Below are 22,144 nucleotides of genomic sequence, written 5' to 3'. Positions count from 1 at the left end.
ACTGGACTGTACTGGACTGTACAGTACTGCAAACACTGACTGAGGTATGCTGGGTATTATTACGTTTAATTACTTTTCTATTAGTTCTCTATTTTCTTTCTCTCTGCATTGTTGGGAAGGGCCCATAAGTAAGTTAGTCTACTCTTGTTGTTTGCGAAGCATGTGACAAATACAATTAGATTTGATTTGATTAAGGACGATCCAGTTGACTAAGGTACACTAGGATGATCCAGCTGCCTGCCTGTCTGCCTGTCTGCCTGCCTCTCTGTCTGCCTGCCTGTATGTCTGCCTGTCAGCCCTTTGAAAATAAACCATCTTGAAGTAAACAGACGCGTCGGGAGAAAATATGAAATATTCTTGTCAGTTGTGCTGAGTCAGAAGTGCGTGTCCTTCAGCTGGGAACTCATCCGGTAATTAAAATATTTAAAAAACCAAAGTCCCAGTGAAATGTTGCCTATCCTGCTCACACTGCCTCATAAACAATAGAAAACAGCACAGAATGTTGCTGTCATCTTCACTTTGGCCATCTTTGTTCACCCAGCGAATAGTAATGCATTCCATGATTCATCATCAGGACAGTGATGAAGTGGTGTCTCTTAAGGTTGGAGATACCGAGCGGTGCTTGATCTGAAAGGTGATGTGACATACAGTGCTTTCGGAAAGTATTCAGACCACATGACTTTTCCCACATTTTGTTACGTTACAGCCTTATTCTAAAATGGATTAACATTTTTTTTTTTAATCCTTCAATCTATACACAATACCCCATAATGACAAAGCAAAAACAGATTTTTAGATGTTTTTGATAATGTATTAAAAATAAAAAACAGATACTTACATAAGTATTCAGACCCTTTGCTATGAGATTCGTAATTGAGCTCAGGTGCATCCTGTTTCCTTTGATCATCCTTGAGATGTTTCTACAACTTGACTGGAGTCCATCTGTGGTAAATTCAATTGATTGTACACGATTTGGAAAGCACACACCTGTCTATATAAGGTCCCACAGTTGACAGTGCCTGTCAGAGCAAAACCAAGCCATGACGTCGAAGGAATTGTCCGTAGAGCTCCGAGACAGCATTATTTTGAGGCACAGATCTGGGGAAGGATACCAAAAAATATCTGCAGCATTGAAGGTCCCCAAGAACACAGTGGCCTCCGTCATTCTTAAATGGAAGAAGTTTGGAACCACCAAGAGTCTTCCTAGAGCTGGCCGCCCGGCCAAACTGAGCAATCGTGGGAGAAGGGCTTTGGTCAGGGAGGTGACCAAGAACCCAATGGTCACTCTGACAGAGCTCTATAATTCCTCTGTTGAGATGGGAGAACCTTCTAGAAGGACAACCATCTCTGCAGCACTACACCAATCAGGCCTTTATGGTAGAGCGGCAAGACGGAAGCCACTCCTCAGTAAAAGGCACCACTTGGAGTTTGCCAAAAGGCACCTGAGTAACAAATCGAACTTTGATTTAGTCCTATTCTTTCACTTTTGGTTGAGATGGAGACAGGAATCCAAAATATAAATTATTAATTTGTAGACAAACTGGAATTGAATTTAGACTATGTCAGTGGCATAGATTCAACTATCCAAGCAGAAGATACATCTCCTCTAAATACATCTCCTCAAAATGTTGATATTTGGTTGCGTTGACAACCAAACACAATTCAATATCCAGGTTGTCTACAAATTAATAATTGATATGTTGGATTCATATCTCCATCTCAAACACAAATATATTTTAGACAATTGGACTATTCTTATACATATAGGCCTATATGCATTGTCTATTTTTAGTTGAATTCTGGGTTGAATTGAAACAATAGCTGTTGACAACTTTACAAATGCTGTATGGTCCTAAATAGCTTCATTGATGATATGACTGTTAAAGTTTAGTTCCTTTTCATTTGCTCTGTTAAACCTTCCCTTTCGAATGACTTTGATAGCAGCAGTGAATATATTTAGTTATTAAGGGATTTCTCAATCATCATTCTCATGGGTAGCACATTGGTAGTAGTCGGTGACAAATATCATGTCTTAGCAGAGCTGGATGGGAGACCAAATGAATAGCTGTAGATAGATCAACTCTCCAGTAGGAGGTGCTGCCCTGCCTATTGTTTCTTTTATATTGGATAAAGCGTTGAAGGTCTGACATTGTTTCAAATGTACAAATTCAACTTCAGGTTTGTCTGTGTTGAAAATTGGTTACGATGATGACATGACCCTGTGGTTGATACTCTCAAAACAAGAGGTTTTTAAAATCCAATGTATTTTTCACATAGATTGCACGTCACAATACGTTGACAAATTACGTTGATACAATGTTGATTCAATCAGTTTTTGCCCACTGGGTTTGGCTGCTTGGTTATAAATATTTTCCTCTCTGTTGGTGTGCGAGTCCTCACTTAATGTATTTAAAGTGTAGCTCAAGTCTTGTTTATTTGCAGTCATGGTGGCTGCCTTGCAATTATTACCATTAACTACCTCTAGTTTAAAGATGTTTGCCAAGCTAAAGTGATCTATTGACTCTGCCTATAAACAGGTTGTGTAGTTGTCTATGGTATTGGGTTTGAAGTGGCACTGTTCACATAGCTGTTAGGGATGATTTGTCACCTTAAGAATTCAGTGATATTGGTGTCCAGTGATGTCTGTGTCCAGTGATGCCTGTGTCCAGTGATGCCTGTGTCCAGTGATGCCTGTGTCCAGTGATGCCTGTGTCCAGTGATGCCTGTGTCCAATGATTTTGGTGTGCAGTGATCAAATCAAATCAAAAATCGTTGTGCAGACCTCACTACCCTCTGGAGAGCCTTACGGTTGAGGGCGGTGCAGTTGCCATACCAGGCGGTGATACAGCCCGCCAGGATGCTCTCGATTGTGCATCTGTAGAAGTTTGTGAGTGCTTTTGGTGACAAGCCGAATTTCTTCAGCCTCCTGAGGTTAAAGAGGCGCTGCTGCGCCTTCTTCACGATGCTGTCTGTGTGAGTGGACCAATTCAGTTTGTCTGTGATGTGTATGCCGAGGAACTTAAAACTTGCTACCCTCTCCACTACTGTTCCATCGATGTGGATAGGGGGGTGTTCCCTCTGCTGTTTCCTGAAGTCCACAATCATCTCCTTAGTTTTGTTGACGTTGAGTGTGAGGTTATTTTCCTGACACCACACTCCGAGGGCCCTCACCTCCTCCCTGTAGGCCGTCTCGTCGTTGTTGGTAATCAAGCCTACCACTGTTGTGTCGTCCGCAAACTTGATGATTGAGTTGGAGGCGTGCGTGGCCACGCAGTCGTGGGTGAACAGGGAGTACAGGAGAGGGCTCAGAACGCACCCTTGTGGGGCCCCAGTGTTGAGGATCAGCGGGGAGGAGATGTTGTTGCCTACCCTCACCACCTGGGGGCGGCCCGTCAGGAAGTCCAGTACCCAGTTGCACAGGGCGGGGTCGAGACCCAGGGTCTCGAGCTTGATGACGAGCTTGGAGGGTACTATGGTGTTGAATGCCGAGCTGTAGTCGATGAACAGCATTCTCACATAGGTATTCCTCTTGTCCAGATGGGTTAGGGCAGTGTGCAGTGTGGTTGAGATTGCATCGTCTGTGGGCCTATTTGGGCGGTAAGCAAATTGGAGTGGGTCTAGGGTGTCAGGTAGGGTGGAGGTGATATGGTCCTTGACTAGTCTCTCAAAGCACTTCATGATGACGGATGTGAGTGCTACGGGGCGGTAGTCGTTTAGCTCAGTTACCTTAGCTTTCTTGGGAACAGGAACAATGGTGGCCCTCTTGAAGCATGTGGGAACAGCAGACTGGTATAGGGATTGATTGAATATGTCCGTAAACACACCGGCCAGCTGGTCTGCGCATGCTCTGAGGGCGCGGCTGGGGATGCCGTCTGGGCCTGCAGCCTTGCGAGGGTTAACACGTTTAAATGTCTTACTCACCTCGGCTGCAGTGAAGGAGAGACCGCATGTTTTCGTTGCAGCCCGTGTCAGTGGCACTGTATTGTCCTCAAAGCGGGCAAAAAAGTTATTTAGTCTGCCTGGGAGCAAGACATCCTGGTCCGTGACTGGGCTGGATTTCTTCCTGTAGTCCGTGATTGACTGTAGACCCTGCCACATGCCTCTTGTGTCTGAGCCGTTGAATTGAGATTCTACTTTGTCTCTGTACTGGCGCTTAGCTTGTTTGATAGCCTTGCGGAGGGAATAGCTGCACTGTTTGTATTCGGTCATGTTACCAGACACCTTGCCCTGATTAAAAGCAGTGGTTCGCGCTTTCAGTTTCACACGAATGCTGCCATCAATCCACGGTTTCTGGTTAGGGAATGTTTTAATCGTTGCTATGGGAACGACATCTTTAACGCACGTTCTAATGAACTCGCACACCGAATCAGCGTATTCGTCAATGTTGTTATCTGACGCAATACGAAACATCTCCCAGTCCACGTGATGGAAGCAGTCTTGGAGTTTGGAGTCAGCTTGGTCGTACCAGCGTTGGACAGACCTCAGCGTGGGAGCCTCTTGTTTTAGTTTCTGTCTGTAGGCAGGGATCAACAAAATGGAGTCGTGGTCAGCTTTTCCGAAAGGGGGGCGGGGCAGGGCCTTATATGCGTCGCGGAAGTTAGAGTAACAATGATCCAAGGTCTTTCCTCCCCTGGTTGCGCAATCGATATGCTGATAAAATTTGGGGAGTCTTGTTTTCAGATTAGCCTTGTTAAAATCCCCAGCTACAATGAATGCAGCCTCCGGATAAATCGTTTCCAGTTTGCAGAGAGTTAAATAAAGTTTGTTCAGAGCCATCGATGTGTCTGCTTGGGGGGGGATATATACGGCTGTGATTATAATCGAAGAGAATTCTCTTGGTAGATAATGCAGTCTACATTTGATTGTGAGGAATTCTAAATCAGGTGAACAGAAGGATTTGAGTTCCTGTATGTTTCTTTCATCACACCATGTCACGTTGGCCATGAGGCATACGCCCCCGCCCCTCTTCTTACCAGAAAGATGTTTGTTTCTGTCAGCGCGATGTGTGGAGAAACCCGTTGGCTGCACCGCTTCGGATAGAGTCTCTCCAGTGAGCCATGTTTCAGTGATATCAGTGTCCAGTGATATCGGTGCCCAGTCGTGCGTGTCTACGTGTGTGCACCTGTGTGTGTGTGTGTTGAATCAACACCCTTGTGGAGGAGATGAAAGGCAGATGGAATATTTGATTCCTCAGACTTGTGATTGGGTTATAAACCATACAAGCCATACAAACAACTATACAAACTATACTAACCATACAAACCATACAAACTATACAAACCATACAAACTATACTAACTAGACTAACCATACAAATCATACTAACCATACAAACCATACTAACCCTACAAACCATACTGACCATACTAATCATACTAACCATACTGACCATACTAACCATACTAACCATACTAACCCTACAAACCATACTGACCATACTAATCATACTAATCATACTAACCATACTAACCACACTAACCATACTAACCATACAAACCATACTAACCATACAAATCATACTAAGCATAAAAACCATACAAACCATACTAACCATACAAACCATACTAACCATACTAACCATACAAATCATACTAAGCTTACTAACCATACTAACCATACTAACCATACTAACCATACAAACCATACAAACCATACTAACCATACAAATCATACTAAGCATACAAACCATACAAACCATACTAAGCATACTAACCATACAAACCATACAAACCATACAAACCATACTAACCATACAAACCATACAGACCATACTAACCTCCCTATTTGATCTGTCACAATATTTGTAATTTTGTCATTTTTATTAGGATCCCCATTAGCTAACGCCATAATGCTAGCTAATCTTCCTGGGGTCCGACACCAATCAAGAGTTCACAAACATTCACAAACAAGTTCACAAACAAGAGTTCACAAACATTCAACAAGTAGACAATACAGATAACAATGAAACAGGAAAGCACACTGTTATGTTCTGGAAAAGAAGGGAGGACTGTGTTAGGGAGGGAAGGAGGGAGCAATGGGTAAAGTTCCACCCTGGAAAACACCAATATCCCGATAAGAGCATTAGAAAAACATTGCATCAGCTGCAAAAAGTCTCACATGTCTTGTAGTTTGGAAATACGTTTGATGATTGCCATCATTCCATGGCATGTGCAGATTTGTACAGGAAAATAAATCATTCTAAATGGCCATTCCAATATGAACATGATAACTCTACAATGTTTGCTATGTTAACTGGCAAATGTACAACGACGTGTCAAGTGTGTACTGTAATATGGTCATGTAAGGGCATTAGGAAGAGAGTGCTCAATCAGTTCTGTCCACGTTCATCCTTATACAATGGAAATGAAAGACATTATAATGTTCAATCAAATTCAATGGTCGTGCACATACATTCCTACCTACTGCTCTGCTTTATCTCAGGAGCCGGTGTGCTGAATGACAATGTTGAAGTATTGTGTGGAAGATTTATACTCGGCAAAGGTCTGAATTTTCCACTGACGAAAAATATTTGTCAAATAGTCCCGAGCTCCAGAGGAGGAACTCAATTAAGATTCCAACTATGGTTCAGAGACTTGAGAAGGACATGGAGCATGCCTATCTGCTGTAGAAGACCAGACGACTGTGGCTTTGAGGAAAATAACACGAGGTTACAGCAGGAAACGCATTGTGAAGCGAAGCGTTAGATGGAAAAAGAGAGAGAGACTGTTTGTGTATTTATACATTTTGGACATGGATTTGAATGGGCTTTGGGGCCTTTTTGGTACGTGTCACCCAATATGTCGTTAGTGCAACATGATGTTCCTGGGCCATAAGAAATGTGTTTTTCTGTCCAGTTGGTCGGTGTGTACCAATAAAGTGCTCCTCTAAGTGATTTAGCCCGAGGTAAAATAAAACCTTTCTGTCAGCTTTGGGCCCAGACTAGTTGGTTCAGTGGTTTAAAGGCCTTGATTGGGTGGGTTGGCCTGGGTGGGGGGTCAGGGGCATTGTGAAGCCCTGAACACCTGTTGTTTGGATTGCCATTCATAAAAAATCCTACAATGCGATTTTCTGCATTTTATTTCTCATTCTGTCTGTCATAGTTGAAGTGTACCTATGATGAAAATTACAGGCCTCTCTCATCTTTTTAAGTGGGAGAACTTGCACAATTGGTGGCTGACTAAATACTTTTTTGCCCCACTGTATATACATTCTGAGAAGTAGTTAAAAGAGATATATACATTCTGAGAAGTAGTTAAAACAGATATATACATTCTGAGAAGTAGTTTAAATAGATATATACATTCTGAGAAGTAGTTAAAACAGAGAAATAGTCTGGAAACTAGATAAGCTTTTGGCTCCGGAGAGAAAAACAACCCCAATTTCAGAAAGACCCATCAGAAGTGACTTGAAGTAGCTAGCTCTCTCAAACAGAAATGTCTATTTGTTATAGCTCTTTCTCATGCTCCAGCCTTGTCCTACATACACATAGTCAGTATGGACCGTGTACAATACACACTGACATACAGTGCCTTGCGAAAGTATTCGGCCCCCTTGAACTTTGCGACCTTTTGCCACATTTCAGGCTTCAAACATAAAGATATATAACTTTTTTTTTGTGAAGAATCAACAACAAGTGGGACACAATCATGAAGTGGAACAACATTTATTGGATATTTCAAACTTTTTTAACAAATCAAAAACTGAAAAATTGGGCGTGCAAAATTATTCAGCCCCCTTAAGTTAATACTTTGTAGCGCCACCTTTTGCTGCGATTACAGCTGTAAGTCGCTTGGGGTATGTCACTATCAGTTTTGCACATCGAGAGACTGACATTTTTCCCCATTCCTCCTTGCAAAACAGCTCGAGCTCAGTGAGGTTGGATGGAGAGCATTTGTGAACAGCAGTTTTCAGTTCTTTCCACAGATTCTCGATTGGATTCAGGTCTGGACTTTGACTTGGCCATTCTAACACCTGGATATGTTTATTTTTTAACCATTCCATTGTAGATTTTGCTTTATGTTTTGGATCATTGTCTTGTTGGAAGACAAATCTCCGTCCCAGTCTCAGGTCTTTTGCAGACTCCATCAGGTTTTCTTCCAGAATGGTCCTGTATTTGGGTCCATCCATCTTCCCATCAATTTTAACCATCTTCCCTGTCCCTGCTGAAGAAAAGCAGGCCCAAACCATGATGCTGCCACCACCATGTTTGACAGTGGGGATGGTGTGTTCAGTGTGATGAGCTGTGTTGCTTTTACGCCAAACATAACGTTTTGCATTGTTGCCAAAAAGTTCAATTTTGGTTTCATCTGACCAGAGCACCTTCTTCCACATGTTTGATGTGTCTCCCAGGTGGCTTGTGGCAAACTTTAAACAACACTTTTTATGGATATCTTTAAGAAATGGCTTTCTTCTTGCCACTCTTCCATAAAGGCCAGATTTGTGCAATATACGACTGATTGTTGTCCTATGGACAGAGTCTCCCACCTCAGCTGTAGATCTCTGCAGTTCATCCAGAGTGATCATGGGCCTCTTGGCTGCATCTCTGATCAGTCTTCTCCTTGTATGAGCTGAACGTTTAGAGGGACGGCCAGGTCTTGGTAGATTTGCAGTGGTCTGATACTCCTTCCATTTCAATATTATCGCTTGCACAGTGCTCCTTGGGATGTTTAAAGCTTGGGAAATCTTTTTGTATCCAAATCCGTCTTTAAACTTCTTCACAACAGTATCTCGGACCTGCCTGGTGTGTTCCTTGTTCTTCATGATGCTCTCTGCGCTTTTAACGGACCTCTGAGACTATCACAGTGCAGGTGCATTTATACGGAGACTTGATTACACACAGGTGGATTGTATTTATCATCATTAGTCATTTAGGTCAACATTGGATCATTCAGAGATCCTCACTGAACTTCTGGAGAGAGTTTGCTGCACTGAAAGTAAAGGGACTGAATAATTTTGCACGCCCAATTTTTCAGTTTTTGATTTGTTAAAAAAGTTTGAATTATCCAATAAATGTTGTTCCACTTCATGATTGTGTCCCACTTGTTGTTGATTCTTCAAAAAAAATACAGTTTTATATCTTTATGTTTGAAGCCTGAAATGTGGCAAAAGGTCGCAAAGTTCAATGGGGCCGAATACTTTCGCAAGGCACTGTAGTTAGGACAGGCTTATGCAAACATACACACATATACATGGAGGCACACACATATACACATACACGCGCACACACACACACACCAGGCCCTGGTGTGTTTGAGGTTTGAGCACAGGCTCCTGGAGGGGCCCTCTTTGCCCAGGGAGTGTCTGAGATTGAAGGATTTGTCCCCCAGCATCTTAGGTAGACGGCACAGGGCAGAGAGAGACAGAAGAGAGGGTGGGGACCTGCTCTGCTCTGCTCCACATCTCCAGGGCAATCCTCCACAGGGAACCTCAGCAATACCATCCTCTATGGCAGGGGTGGCTACTCCAGTCCTCCAGGGCCTGATTGGTGTCACACTGTTTCTCCGTCCTTAGCAAACACAGCTGATTCATCAAATTGCACTCTGACCTGAAGATCCTGATTAGGTGATTATGGGAGTCAGGTGTGTTAGATGGGGCTGGGGCAAAACTGGGACACTAATCATGCCCTCGAGGACTGGAATTGCCCAGCCCTGCTCTGTGGAGAGAGAACTAGCGAGAGAACTGATAGACTGAACAGGATTATGAAGATGAGTGATTATCCTTATAACCTCTTTCTCTCTCTCTTCTCTTTCTCTCTCTCTTTCTTTGTTTCTCTCATTCTCTCCCTTTCTCTCTCTCTCTCTCTCTCTCTCTCTCTCTCTTTCCCTCTCTTTCTCTCTCTCCCTCTCTCTCTCTCTTTCCCTCTCTTTCTCTCTCTTCTGTCTCCCTCTCTTTCTCTCTCTCTCTCTCTCCCTCTCTTTCTTTCTTTGTCTTGCTTTCTCGCTCCTCTCTCTCTTTCTTTCTCTTTCTCTCTCTACCTCACTCTCTCTCTTTCTCTCTCTCTCTTTCTCTTTCTCTCTCTACCTCACTCTCTCTCTTTCTCTCTCTCTCCTTCTCTCAGGGATTTGGACAGGAATAACATCACCAGGATCTCTAAAGTGGACTTCTCTGGCATCAAGACCCTGCGAGTTCTGTAAGCACTCTCTGCCCTTCATTAATAATATGCATAATAATGTCAATAAAACACAATAACATTGATATTTTCTGTCAGTTAACATGTGGCTCAGTAATAGATGTGTTACCACTAAGTATGGGCTCAGTCATGTTTCTTCATTGTATTCAGTAGTGTCATTAGTAAAACATTTAAAGGAACAGTGTACAGTGATTAAGTAGGTAATTTACAATGTAATATGTTTATGTTTAACTGATGGTGAATATAGGGGAATAGTCTTTATAGCCATCTGAAATAACTAAGCATAATTACAACATTTTGACATGGTTAAAAAGCATAGTATTTGGACCTTTTACCTGGTATGCATGCAGTAAAATACTCCAACTTCTCTCACCACCATCACTCTGATGATTTTCAAAGGAAAGTATTTGACACTCATCTGTTTGGAGATGTCCTGATGGACTCGATGGGCTTCCTCTTTCCTCCCCTCTCTGCTGAATAGAGAGTGTGTGTGACTGTGCTGAACTAATGACTGTAATCTAAGGACATCTCGGTGCTGTTTACCTCCTGAATAAGAGCCTGTAAAAGGATGGGGTGGAGATAAAAATTAACGGCAAACGAAAGTGCCCAAGGAGTGGTAATAAGCAGTGTCTGTCCTGCAGTACTGTCAGCCGAGTCCACTGCCTGTTTTATGTGGTTCATGTTTAGCAGAAGTGACGTTTCCTACTCCAAACCATGTGGATGTAAAGGGCCTTCGGAAGCTCAGAGTAAGAGAGTCTTATCTAGGAGGGAGAGAGAGTAGCATGTGGAGTGATTACCTCTGTGATTCACTTCATTTGAGTACATATGCACACATAAACACACACGGTAATCACACACACACACACACACACACACACACACACACACACACACACACTGAAGGGTTTTACCCTTGAATTCCGTGGTCACGTAATTTTGGGCTGTTATCTCTCTGAAGCTCCCTTAATGATAGGGAATTGCTAATGGAAAATACATTATTCCCAGAAAACAATACTATTATACTACACGATACACATGAATCCATCTGAACCAACTGGTGGGTTCGGGGAATGCTTACTTAAATATCAGTAAATCAATCAGTGTGAGTCCGATCCCCCGGTTGTGTGAATCAGATTTATAATACATCAGATCAGCATCCAAGGTACAGGCCAAATAAGGTAAATAATTCTGGGCTGAACATGTTGGACTTTGCTTTGCTAGCGCCATCTGAGGCCAATCCACTGGTATTAGAGCGGTTGGCTTTTGGCTACGCCGATGGCTAAGTCTGGAAACCTGTGGTGTAAGTCTGAACAGTTCCCTATGATGAGGCCAACTGTGTCATCTCTCCTGACAAACTGAAATGACAAAAACATGAATTAATGGTCCAAAAACAGCCACATATAAACATTTAAAATTCCATTTATAACTGATAGCCTCCTGCCAAAAGATCGGAATTCCACATGAGATGCGTATGTTTTCTGTCTCGTGTTTCCACGTTCTACTTTTGACCTTGGCTGTGTCGAGTCGTCCTGAGTATCAGTCACTCTGGGATTCATATGCTTCTCAAATATGTCACTCCAATTCTCCAAATTGGTCTTAATATCCACAGACACAAATATATACACAGCATATCCATGGAGTTGTAGATATTCTGCCTTATAATGCATCTGGAAAACCTTAGGGATCCGTGACAAGATGTTCCCGGAGCAGAGGGTAGACAGACTAGAGTAATGTAGCCTTTACCCCATGTAGCCTTCACCCCATGTAGCCTTTACCCCATGTAGCCTTTACCCCATGTAGCCTTTACCCCATGTAGCCTTTACCCCATGTAGCCTTTACCCCATGTAGCCTTCACCCCATGTAGCCTTTACCCCATGTAGCCTTCACCCCATGTAGCCTTTACCCCATGTAGCCTTTACCCCATGTAGCCTTTACCCCATGTTGCCTTTACCCCATGTAGCCTTTACCCCATGTAGCCTTTACCCCATGTAGCCTTTACCCCATGTAGCCTTCACCCCATGTAGCCTTCACCCCATGTAGCCTTTACCCCATGTAGCCTTTACCCCATGTAGCCTTTACCCCATGTAGCCTTTACCCCATGTAGCCTTCACCCCATGTAGCCTTTACCCCATGTAGCCTTTACCCCATGTAGCCTTTACCCCATGTAGCCTTCACCCCATGTAGCCTTCACCCCATGTAGCCTTCACCCCATGTAGCCTTCACCCCATGTAGCCTTCACCCCATGTAGCCTTCACCCCATGTAGCCTTTACCCCATGTTGCCTTTACCCCATGTTGCCTTTACCCCATGTAGCCTTTACCCCATGTAGCCTTTACCCCATGTAGCCTTCACCCCATGTAGCCTTCACCCCATGTAGCCTTTACCCCATGTAGCCTTTACCCCATGTAGCCTTTACCCCATGTAGCCTTTACCCCATGTAGCCTTTACCCCATGTAGCCTTCACCCCATGTAGCCTTTACCCCATGTAGCCTTTACCCCATGTAGCCTTCACCCCATGTAGCCTTCACCCCATGTAGCCTTCACCCCATGTAGCCTTCACCCCATGTAGCCTTCACCCCATGTAGCCTTTACCCCATGTTGCCTTTACCCCATGTTGCCTTTACCCCATGTAGCCTTTACCCCATGTAGCCTTTACCCCATGTTGCCTTTACCCCATGTTGCCTTTACCCCATGTTGTGAGGGCATGGCCTTTACCCCATGTTGTGAGAGTATGGCCTTTACCCCATGTTGTGAGAGTATGGCCTTTACCCCATGTTGTGAGAGTATGGTCTTTACCCATGTTGCCTTTACCACATGTTGTGAGAGTATGGCCTTTACCCCATGTTGCCTTTACCACATGTTGTGAGAGTATGGCCTTTATCCCATGTTGTGAGAATATGGCCTTTACCCCATGTTGTGAGAGCATGGCCTTTACCCCATGTTGTCTTTACCCCATGTTACCTTTACCACATGTTGTGAGAGTATGGCCTTTACCCCATGTTGTGAGAGCATGGCCTTTACCCCATGTTGCCTTTACCCCATGTTGTGAGAGCATGGCCTTTACCCCATGTTGTGAGAGTATGGCCTTTACCCCATGTTGTGAGAGTATGGCCTTTACCCCATGTTGTGAGAGCATGGCCTTTACCCCATGTTGCCTTGAACCCATGTTGTGAGAGCATGGCCTTTACCCCATGTTGCCTTGAACCCATGTTGTGAGAGCATGGCCTTTACCCCATGCTGCCTTGAACCCATTTTGTGAGAGCATGGCCTTTACCCCATGTAGCCTTGAACCCATGTTGTGAGAGCATGGCCTTTACCCCATGCTGCCTTGAACCCATGTTGTGAGAGCATGGCCTTTACCCCATGTTGCTTTGAACCCATGTTGTGAGAGCATGGCCTTTATATACTGATGTAATTGTATTTATTGATTATGCTGTCTCTCTCTTTTCTGTCAGGCACTTAGAGGACAACCAGATCACCGTGATTGAGAGGGGGGCGTTCCAGGACCTCAAACAGCTGGAGAGACTGTAAGTATCCCTAGTACCCCTATTTTTGCGTCCCGATGAAAAGCATGCCCACAGTAAACCGCCTGTTACTCAGGCCCAGAAGCTAGGATATGCATATAATTGGTAGATTTGGATAGAAAACACTCTAACGTTTCTAAAATCGTTAAAGTAATGTCTGTGAGTATAACAGAACTGATATGGCAAGCAAAACCCCGAAGACAAACCATCCCCCCCAAAAAATTCAGCCTACCACTATTTTCATTGGCTGTCACTTTTATTATAAAGCAAAGTCCTCCTAGATTGCAGTTCCTAGGACGCTACCGTCCCACCTGCCCATAAGAAGTATTTTGTTTAGACATGTCGCTAGCTAGCTAAACAATGAACCGGCATAATCTCAACTCATACTAATACCAATACAAACATTGTCATAGCTGTAGTATCACTAGACGGCTTCCACCCGGTTACATAAACCAGCACCTTAGAGGCTGCTGCCCCATATACTTAGACTTCAAATCACTGGCCACTTTAATAATGGAACACCAGTCACTTTAATAATGTTTGCATATTTTTGCTTTACTCATCTCATATGTATATACTGTATTCTATTTTATTGTATTTCGGTCTATGCCTCTCCGCCATGCTCATCCTAATATTTATATATATTTATATATATTTTACTTTTAGGTTGTGTGTATTCTGTGTATTGTTAGATATTACTGCACTGTTGAAGCTAGAAACACAAGCATTTCGCTACACCCGCAATAACATCTGCTAAACATGTATATGTGACAAAGAAAATTTGATTTGATTTGATGAATCCGCAGGTAGCTAAAGAGCTAACCGACTAGGTTCAGCCAGCTAACATTAGGCTATAACTAGCAATGCAAATTTGTTTCTGATTCAAATAATATTACTATACAGATCATACACGTAACGTTAGCTAGCGAGCCAGCAAGCTACAGTAACGTTCACTAGCTAGCTAACAGTACACTTTAACATGCAATGAAAACGACTTTCTGGCAAACTTTGAAACATATAATATCTGAAAATGTATCTAGATTATTACCCATATACATGGATGAACGCTTCACGTCAGACTGGAAGCATTTCACTCTGTTTTGTTTGTAGCAACATCTTGTTTGGCCAGCGTTGTGTCAAGTCATTCCGGTTCACAGTGACCGTGGCGTGTGCAGAAAGTAGCCCATCACTTTCTTCAACTGATCTGTCGATAGCGGCTGCTAAATTTAGAGCATCAATGTTGTTGAGAAAAGTTGCCAAACAAAAACGGTGTGGTGGAAAGGACAGTAAACACATACTGAGCAGGTCACGTTATAGACAGAAGCATGCAAACTAATTTCCCGGCATGACCAGCCCATCCCTTTTCGCAGCCAATCATAGCTAGTGGGAAGGCTCCTAACGTTTTCAGTGGCTAAACCAACTAGGCTCGTAATTTAACAATTGTATTCATATTTACAGATGGAATACAGTATTGCTATTAAAGCACATGAAAGTTCACATGTTCCAGAAGGCATTTCTGCCAAAAAAGAAAGAAAAAACAGAAATAAAAAAATCCATTCTAATGCCTCTCCTGTGAAGTAGAGATGTGTGACATATGCCTCGCTTCCTAAAATGAGTCATAGATGTGCACTTGGAAGCACTCAAAAAGCCCTATTTATGTAAGGATGATCACGTTTACATTAACATTAAAGTCACCTGCTCCTAGACAAAGGTGAACCATCACTGATTGTGAATGTCCACACACTGACGTGAAACTAAACACTTGGTTACTTACCTCATCTGTGTCACTGTGGTTCTTCTGGTCTGGAAGTAGCTGGCGGGTCCACAAACGGGTAAGAGAACAAAACCCATCCATGCCAGGCTTGCCAGCCAGGTTTATGGTTAGTAGTGTGGTGTAACATGACAGGGATGACACACTGACAAAGATCATAGACAGGGCCATGAGAACATCTGTCTCCAGTCATGTCATCTCTCTGGGAGAAATGTCTGGCAGTAAGAGGTGTGGGAGTTCAACTGAAGAATCAGTACAGCATGTAGCAAAACAGATCTGATTTACTTTGATTAGATAAGTCCCAACTGTTAAGTGGTACTTCAGTTTTATTGGAGATTCCAAGCTAGACAACGTAGGTGACAGTTGATCTGCTCTCTAATGCTGTGTTTCTCATTGAGGTCACATCAAAGGTGGAGGCCTTAGCTTTGAGCTATTGTGATTTGTGGCGTAACAGCGTGGAAGTTTGATATGCTAGCTGGCTCGGTATTAAGTTAGCCTCGAGTCTCTCCCTCTCCATGCGGTGGTGTAGGCCGGGATGGATGAGAACAGAACAGAGGGAGACAGAGGGAGTGTGATCCGGCTCTGAGGGCGTGTTATATGACATCCTGAGTCTTCCTCCACTTCTCCACATACCTCAGCTCTGCCCTGTGACCCCCTGTGCCCTCCCGTCTCAGAGAAAGGCTTTGGTGCCATGATAAGATCTATTCTCCCAACCCCCCCATGTTAGCCTGTGGAGCCTCCTCGCAGTGATAATGGCCTTTAAAGACTTCAGATACCTTCATAGCTTGGTAACTTCTTATGCCCATCTTCATAGGACATCACCGGCTTTCCCATACGCCTTAGCCCAACTGTGAACTCTTGACCCCCAGACGATGTCTAACTGTACCGCGACCAGGGTTACCCCACTTCAGAGGTTCTAATCTGAACGATTGATTTGAGCATCTGGGTGTCATTTAGAGGTTGACCGATTAATCGGACTGGCCGATTAATTAGGGCCGATTTCAAGTTTTCCTAACAATCGGAAATCTGTATTTTTGGGCGCCGATTTGCCGATTAAAAAAAAAAAAAACATTTTTTATTTTTTTATGTCTTTATTTAACTAGGCAAGTCAGTTAAGAACACATTCTTATTTTCAATGACGGTCTAGGAACGGTGGGTTAACTGCCTTGTTCAGGGGCAGAAAGACAGATTTTCACCTTGTCAGCTCAGGGGATCCAATATTGCAACCTTTCAGTTAACTAGTCCAACGCAATAACAACCTGCCTCTCTCTCGTTGCACTCCACAAGGAGACTGCCTGTTACGCGAATGCAGTAAGCCAAGGTAAGTTGCTAACTAGCATTAAACTTATCTTATAAAAAACAATCAATCATAATCACTAGTTAACCACACATGGTTGATGATATTACTAGATATTATCTGGCGTGTCCTGCGTTGCATATATTCTGACTGAGCATACAAGCATACAAGTATCTAAGTATCTGACTGAGCGGTGGTAGGCAGAAGCAGGCACGTAAACATTCATTCAAACAGCACTTTCGTGCGTTTTGCCAGCAGCTCTTCGTTGTGCGTCAAGCATTGCATATGACTTCAAGCCTATCAACTCCCGAGATGAGGCTGGTGTAACCGAAGTGAAATGGATAGATACTTAGCGTGCGCTAATAGCGCTTCAAACGTCACTCGCTCTGAGCCTTCTAGTAGTTGTTCCTCTTGCTCTGCATGGGTAACGCCGCTTCGATGGTGGCTGTTGTCATTGTGGTTCAAGCCCAGGGAGGAGCGAGGAGAGGGACGAAAGCTATACTGTTACACTGGCAATACTAAAGTGCCTATAAGAACATCTAATAGTTCTAATAGGTTAATGAAATACAAATGGTATAGAGGGAAATAGTCCTGTAATTCCTATAATAACTACAACCTAAAACTTCTTACCTGGGAATATTGAAGACTCATGTTAAAAGGAACCACCAGCTTTCATATGTTCTCATGTTCTGAGCAAGGAACTGAAACGTTAGCTTTCTTACATAGCACATATTGCACTTTTACTTTCTTCTCCAACACTTTGTTTTTGCATTATTCAAACCAAATTGAACATGTTTCATTATTTACTTGAGGCTAAATTGATTTTATTGATGTATTCTATTAAGTTAAAATAAGTGTTCATTCAGTATTGTTGTAATTGTCATTATTACAAATAAATAAAATAAAAAAATCTGCCGTTTTAATCGGTATCTGCTTTTTTGGTCCTCCAATAATCGGTATCGGCGTTGAAAAATCATAATCGGTCGACCTCTAGTGTCATTTACGTTTTCTCCTACCTTCTCATCAATCTCTGTTCCCAATGGTGCTTGATGTTGCTCTGTTTCTGTGTTTCAGCCCTCAAATGTTCACATTGTCTGTCTCTCTGTGTCTCTCTCATTGCACCACACACAAACACAGACCAAACTCTATTCATTTGACATAGAGTGCCTCATCAAACAGCGGTTGATCATACTGATGTTCTCACCTCTCTCTCTCTCTCTCTCTCTCTCTCTCTCTCTCTCTCTCTCTCTCTTCCCCCCCCCCCCCCCCCCCCCAAACAGGCGTCTGAACCGGAACAAGCTGCAGGTTCTCCCAGAGCTGCTGTTCCAGTCCACCCCCAAGCTGGGCCGTCTGTAAGTCACAACGCTACTTTTCCTTGATGTCCGATCGCTGGAAAACTTCACAGTCAATTTCCCCACTGTTTAAATTTCAATCATTGTCCTGGAAGGGGGTGTGCTGCTCAAATATTAAGCTTCCCATACATTTGAAAGAGGAGAGGAGGTACGCGGTCACTGTGTTATTATTCTTTAACCCCACAGATGTTGGGCTTTTATTTGGGTTGTATTTGTAAGACATAAGGTGACACAGCCTCGCTCTGTACTCCTATCCATGAGGTGAAGGCGTGCTATGGGGAATGTTTTCCTTGGACCGGAGGGGGACATTGCAGAATTTGAATTCCTGAATATTCATTTCGCAGAGTCCTTTGAATGTGTGGCCAGGTGACACCGCAGTTGTTAGCCTTGCTGTCGGAATACTAGAGCTAGTCCTCTGAGAAACACTCTCACTCAGGTTGGCCCTGGGTGAAACAGGTTGGCCCTGGGTGAAACAGGTTGGCCCTGGGTGAAACAGGTTGGCCCTGGGTGAAACAGGTTGGCCCTGGGTGGAACAGTTTGGCCCACAGTTTGGCCCTGGGTGGAACAGTTTGGCCCTGCGTGAAACAGTTTGGCCCTGGGTGGAACAGGTTGGCCCTGGGTGGAACAGGTTGGCACTGGGTGGAACAGTTTGGCCCACAGTTTGGCCCTGGGTGGAACAGGTTGGCCCTGGGTGGAACAGGTTGGCCCTGGGTGGAACAGGTTGGCCCTGGGTGGAACAGGTTGGCCCTGGGTGAAACAGGTTGGCCCTGGGTGAAACAGGTTGGCCCTGGGTGAAACAGGTTGGCCCTGGGTGGAACAGGTTGGCCCTGGGTGGAACAGGTTGGCCCTGGGTGAAACAGGTTGGCCCTGGGTGAAACAGATAAGGGGTTTAAACTTCTCTATTAACTGAGGTTTAGTGGGGTTTAAACTTCTCTATTAACTGAGGAGCAGCGTTGTGGTTTAAACTTCTCTATTAACTGGGGTTTAGTGGGGTTTAAACTTCTCCATTAACTGAGGTTTAGTGGGGTTTAAACTTCTCTATTAACTGAGGTTTAGTGGGGTTTAAACTTCTCCATTAACTGAGGAGCAGCGTTGTGGTTTAAACTTCTCTATTAACTGAGGAGCAGCGTTGGGGTTTAAACTTCTCTATTAACTGAGGACAGCGTTGGGGTTTAAACTTCTCTATTAACTGAGGTTTAGTGGGGTTTAAACTTCTCTATTAACTGAGGTTTAGTGGGGTTTAAACTTCTCCATTAACTGAGGAGCAGCGTTGTGGTTTAAACTTCTCTATTAACTGAGGAGCAGCGTTGGGGTTTAAACTTCTCTATTAACTGAGGACAGCGTTGGGGTTTAAACTTCTCTATTAACTGAGGTTTAGTGGGGTTTAAACTTCTCTATTAACTGAGGTTTAGTGGGGTTTAAACTTCTCTATTAACTGAGGTTTAGTGGGGTTTAAACTTCTCTATTAACTGAGGTTTAGTGGGGTTTAAACTTCTCCATTAACTGAGGAGCAGCGTTGTGGTTTAAACTTCTCTATTAACTGAGGACAGCGTTGGGGTTTAAACTTCTCTATTAACTGAGGTTTAGTGGGGTTTAAACTTCTCTATTAACTGAGGTTTAGTGGGGTTTAAACTTCTCTATTAACTGAGGTTTAGTGGGGTTTAAACTTCTCCATTAACTGAGGAGCAGCGTTGTGGTTTAAACTTCTCTATTAACTGAGGACAGCGTTGGGGTTTAAACTTCTCTATTAACTGAGGTTTAGTGGGGTTTAAACTTCTCTATTAACTGAGGAGCAGCGTTGGGGTTTAAACTTCTCTATTAACTGAGGACAGCGTTGGGGTTTAAACTTCTCTATTAACTGAGGAGCAGCGTTGGGGTTTAAACTTCTCTATTAACTGAGGAGCAGCGTTGTGGTTTAAACTTCTCTATTAACTGAGGAGCAGCGTTGTGGTTTAAACTTCTCTATTAACTGAGGACAGCGTTGGGGTTTAAACTTCTCTATTAACTGAGGACAGCGTTGGGGTTTAAACTTCTCTATTAACTGAGGACAGCGTTGGCGTTTAAACTTCTCTATTAACTGAGGACAGCGTTGGCGTTTAAACTTCTCTATTAACTGAGGACAGCGTTGGGGTTTAAACTTCTCTATTAACTGAGGAGCAGCGTTGGGGTTTAAACTTCTCTATTAACTGAGGACTGCGTTGGCGTTTAAACTTCTCTATTAACTGAGGACAGCTATGGGGTTTAAACTTCTCTATTAACTCAGGTTTAGTGGGTTGTTTTGTTCTCTGCGAAATGTTTCCATTATGCAAAAAGAGATTTAAACTGCCAGATAACAACCGAATCCCTTTCGAAATGTACTTGTTCCCTTCATTGTTTTGGAGATTACTCCAGATATGAATTCATGATCTCTTTGTTCTCCCTCTGCGGCTTAATGTTGTGGTGATGGTTTGATCTGTATTTCACGACAGCAGTCATTGCTCTGTTTAAATAAATTAGACTCTCTTTACATCAACTGCGTCTAATTATTAGCAGTTTGTATTTCTCCTCTGGGCTATCAATGCTGTCTAAGAAACACTTGTTGAGAATTACAGTTTCATTTCCTCTCCTCCCCATGCTGCTCCACCTAAAAGCATAACTGGCAATTAATTTATAAGTCATCCTTTACAATCCCAGACAGTTTCTATGGAGTGGAAAGAATGGACAAAGTCCAAAGCAAATACTGTAAATCTCTCTGTTCTTATCTTTTTACCATCAGCAAATCTGAAGTTTTCCACCAAAGTTTTTTGAGGGTTTTATCCGGTGACGTTTTGCTGTCTAAACTAGTCTGTAATGAAGGCTCCCCTGCGATATGAATTGCCTAACCCCTAACCCTGGTAAAAAAATAAAAAACCCTGCTCGGACCGGCCAGACCAGGGCAGCTGTAGAAAGCATACTCAGCTCATCACATTCCGACAGGGTTATTCGATGTGAGTCCGGCCCTCGCCCTCTCCCTTCGCGCTGACCAGCATTTCCAGAAACATTCTGCTGGTTTGGGGCGGTTCAGATTAAGGTAATAGCTGGGTTCATGAATTTAGCTGGAGAAGAAGGAGTTAAGACAGGCGGACAGGGGAGTGGAAGTGAAGAGAATAGAAAGATGGTATGTCCTGTCAGTCCGGTGAACTCTGATGTGAATGTGCCATCATGCAAACACATGCATAATAGATGAGTTGAGAGATAGTGGTGGTGGTCAGCGCTCCCTGTGCAGGTCCGCTCTGCCTGGAAGGAATGCGGTTAGAGTTACAGGACTGAGACTGCAGCTCTGCAGAGCACTGTCTGTCTGTGTGAGCTGTGGTCTTTCTCTCGCTCTCTCTCTCTCTCTTTCTTTCATTCTTTCTTTCTCTCTTTCTTTCTCTCTTTCTCTCTCTCTCGCTCTCTCTGCTCTGTATCTCTATCCTCCTCCTCTGAACTGACAGCCGCTCTTCATCCTGATTGCTAATGGAAAGCAAATTAAGAATTAGTGGAAGGCCATGAAGATGCCTGCTCCTATTTATTAATGGTGACTGGGAGTGGGCCCCCCATATTAACTCCACTTCCTCCTGGCCGGTCGCTGCACGGTGCTGGGCTGCACTGTAGCGTTTGAATGCAGGATGTTTCAGTCAGCGATACCCATGGGACTCAACCACCTCCTGCCATTATACCCTGCTCAGGTTGCATGTGATTGGTGTGTATGGGTGAGGGGGGGGGGGTTATGCACCCTCTCTGGTCAATTGAGAGTCCGGTCTGTAATCTTGGTGACCAATTATCCGTTTCTGAGTAGAGAGCAGTTAGCTGGTCTGAATACTACAGCCAGTAGTGTAGTGTGGTAATGTAGAGAGCAGTTAGCTGGTCTGAATGCTACGGTCAGTAGTGTAGTGTGGTAATGTGGAGAGCAGTTAGCTGGTCTGAATGCTACGGTCAGTAGGTCAGCAGAGTAGTGTGGTAATGTAGAGAGCAGTTAGCTGGTCTGAATGCTACGGTCAGTAGTGTAGTGTAGTAATGTAGAGAGCAGTTAGCTGGTCTGAATACTACGGCCAGTAGTGCAGTGTGGTAATGT

The 22,144-nt window shown here is 43.7% G+C and overlaps 1 protein-coding gene across 1 annotated transcript in view; it reads left to right on the top strand.

Annotated features, from left to right (window-relative positions):
* The window catches only part of LOC139390668 (slit homolog 3 protein-like), a 425,054-nt gene that overhangs the window by 5,693 nt on the left and 397,217 nt on the right, over window positions 1–22,144 (top strand). Inside the window, exons 2-4 of the mRNA XM_071137941.1 lie at window positions 10,058–10,129; window positions 13,584–13,655; window positions 18,001–18,072. Coding sequence (XP_070994042.1) covers window positions 10,058–10,129; window positions 13,584–13,655; window positions 18,001–18,072 — 216 coding nt within the window. The remainder of the gene's footprint in view (window positions 1–10,057; window positions 10,130–13,583; window positions 13,656–18,000; window positions 18,073–22,144) is intronic.

This window comes from Oncorhynchus clarkii, chromosome 31 (assembly GCF_045791955.1).
Source record: "Oncorhynchus clarkii lewisi isolate Uvic-CL-2024 chromosome 31, UVic_Ocla_1.0, whole genome shotgun sequence".
NCBI classification, from domain to species: Eukaryota; Metazoa; Chordata; class Actinopteri; order Salmoniformes; family Salmonidae; genus Oncorhynchus; species Oncorhynchus clarkii.
Note: the sequence above shows the minus strand (reverse complement) of the source record. Positions and strands in the feature narration are given on the sequence as shown.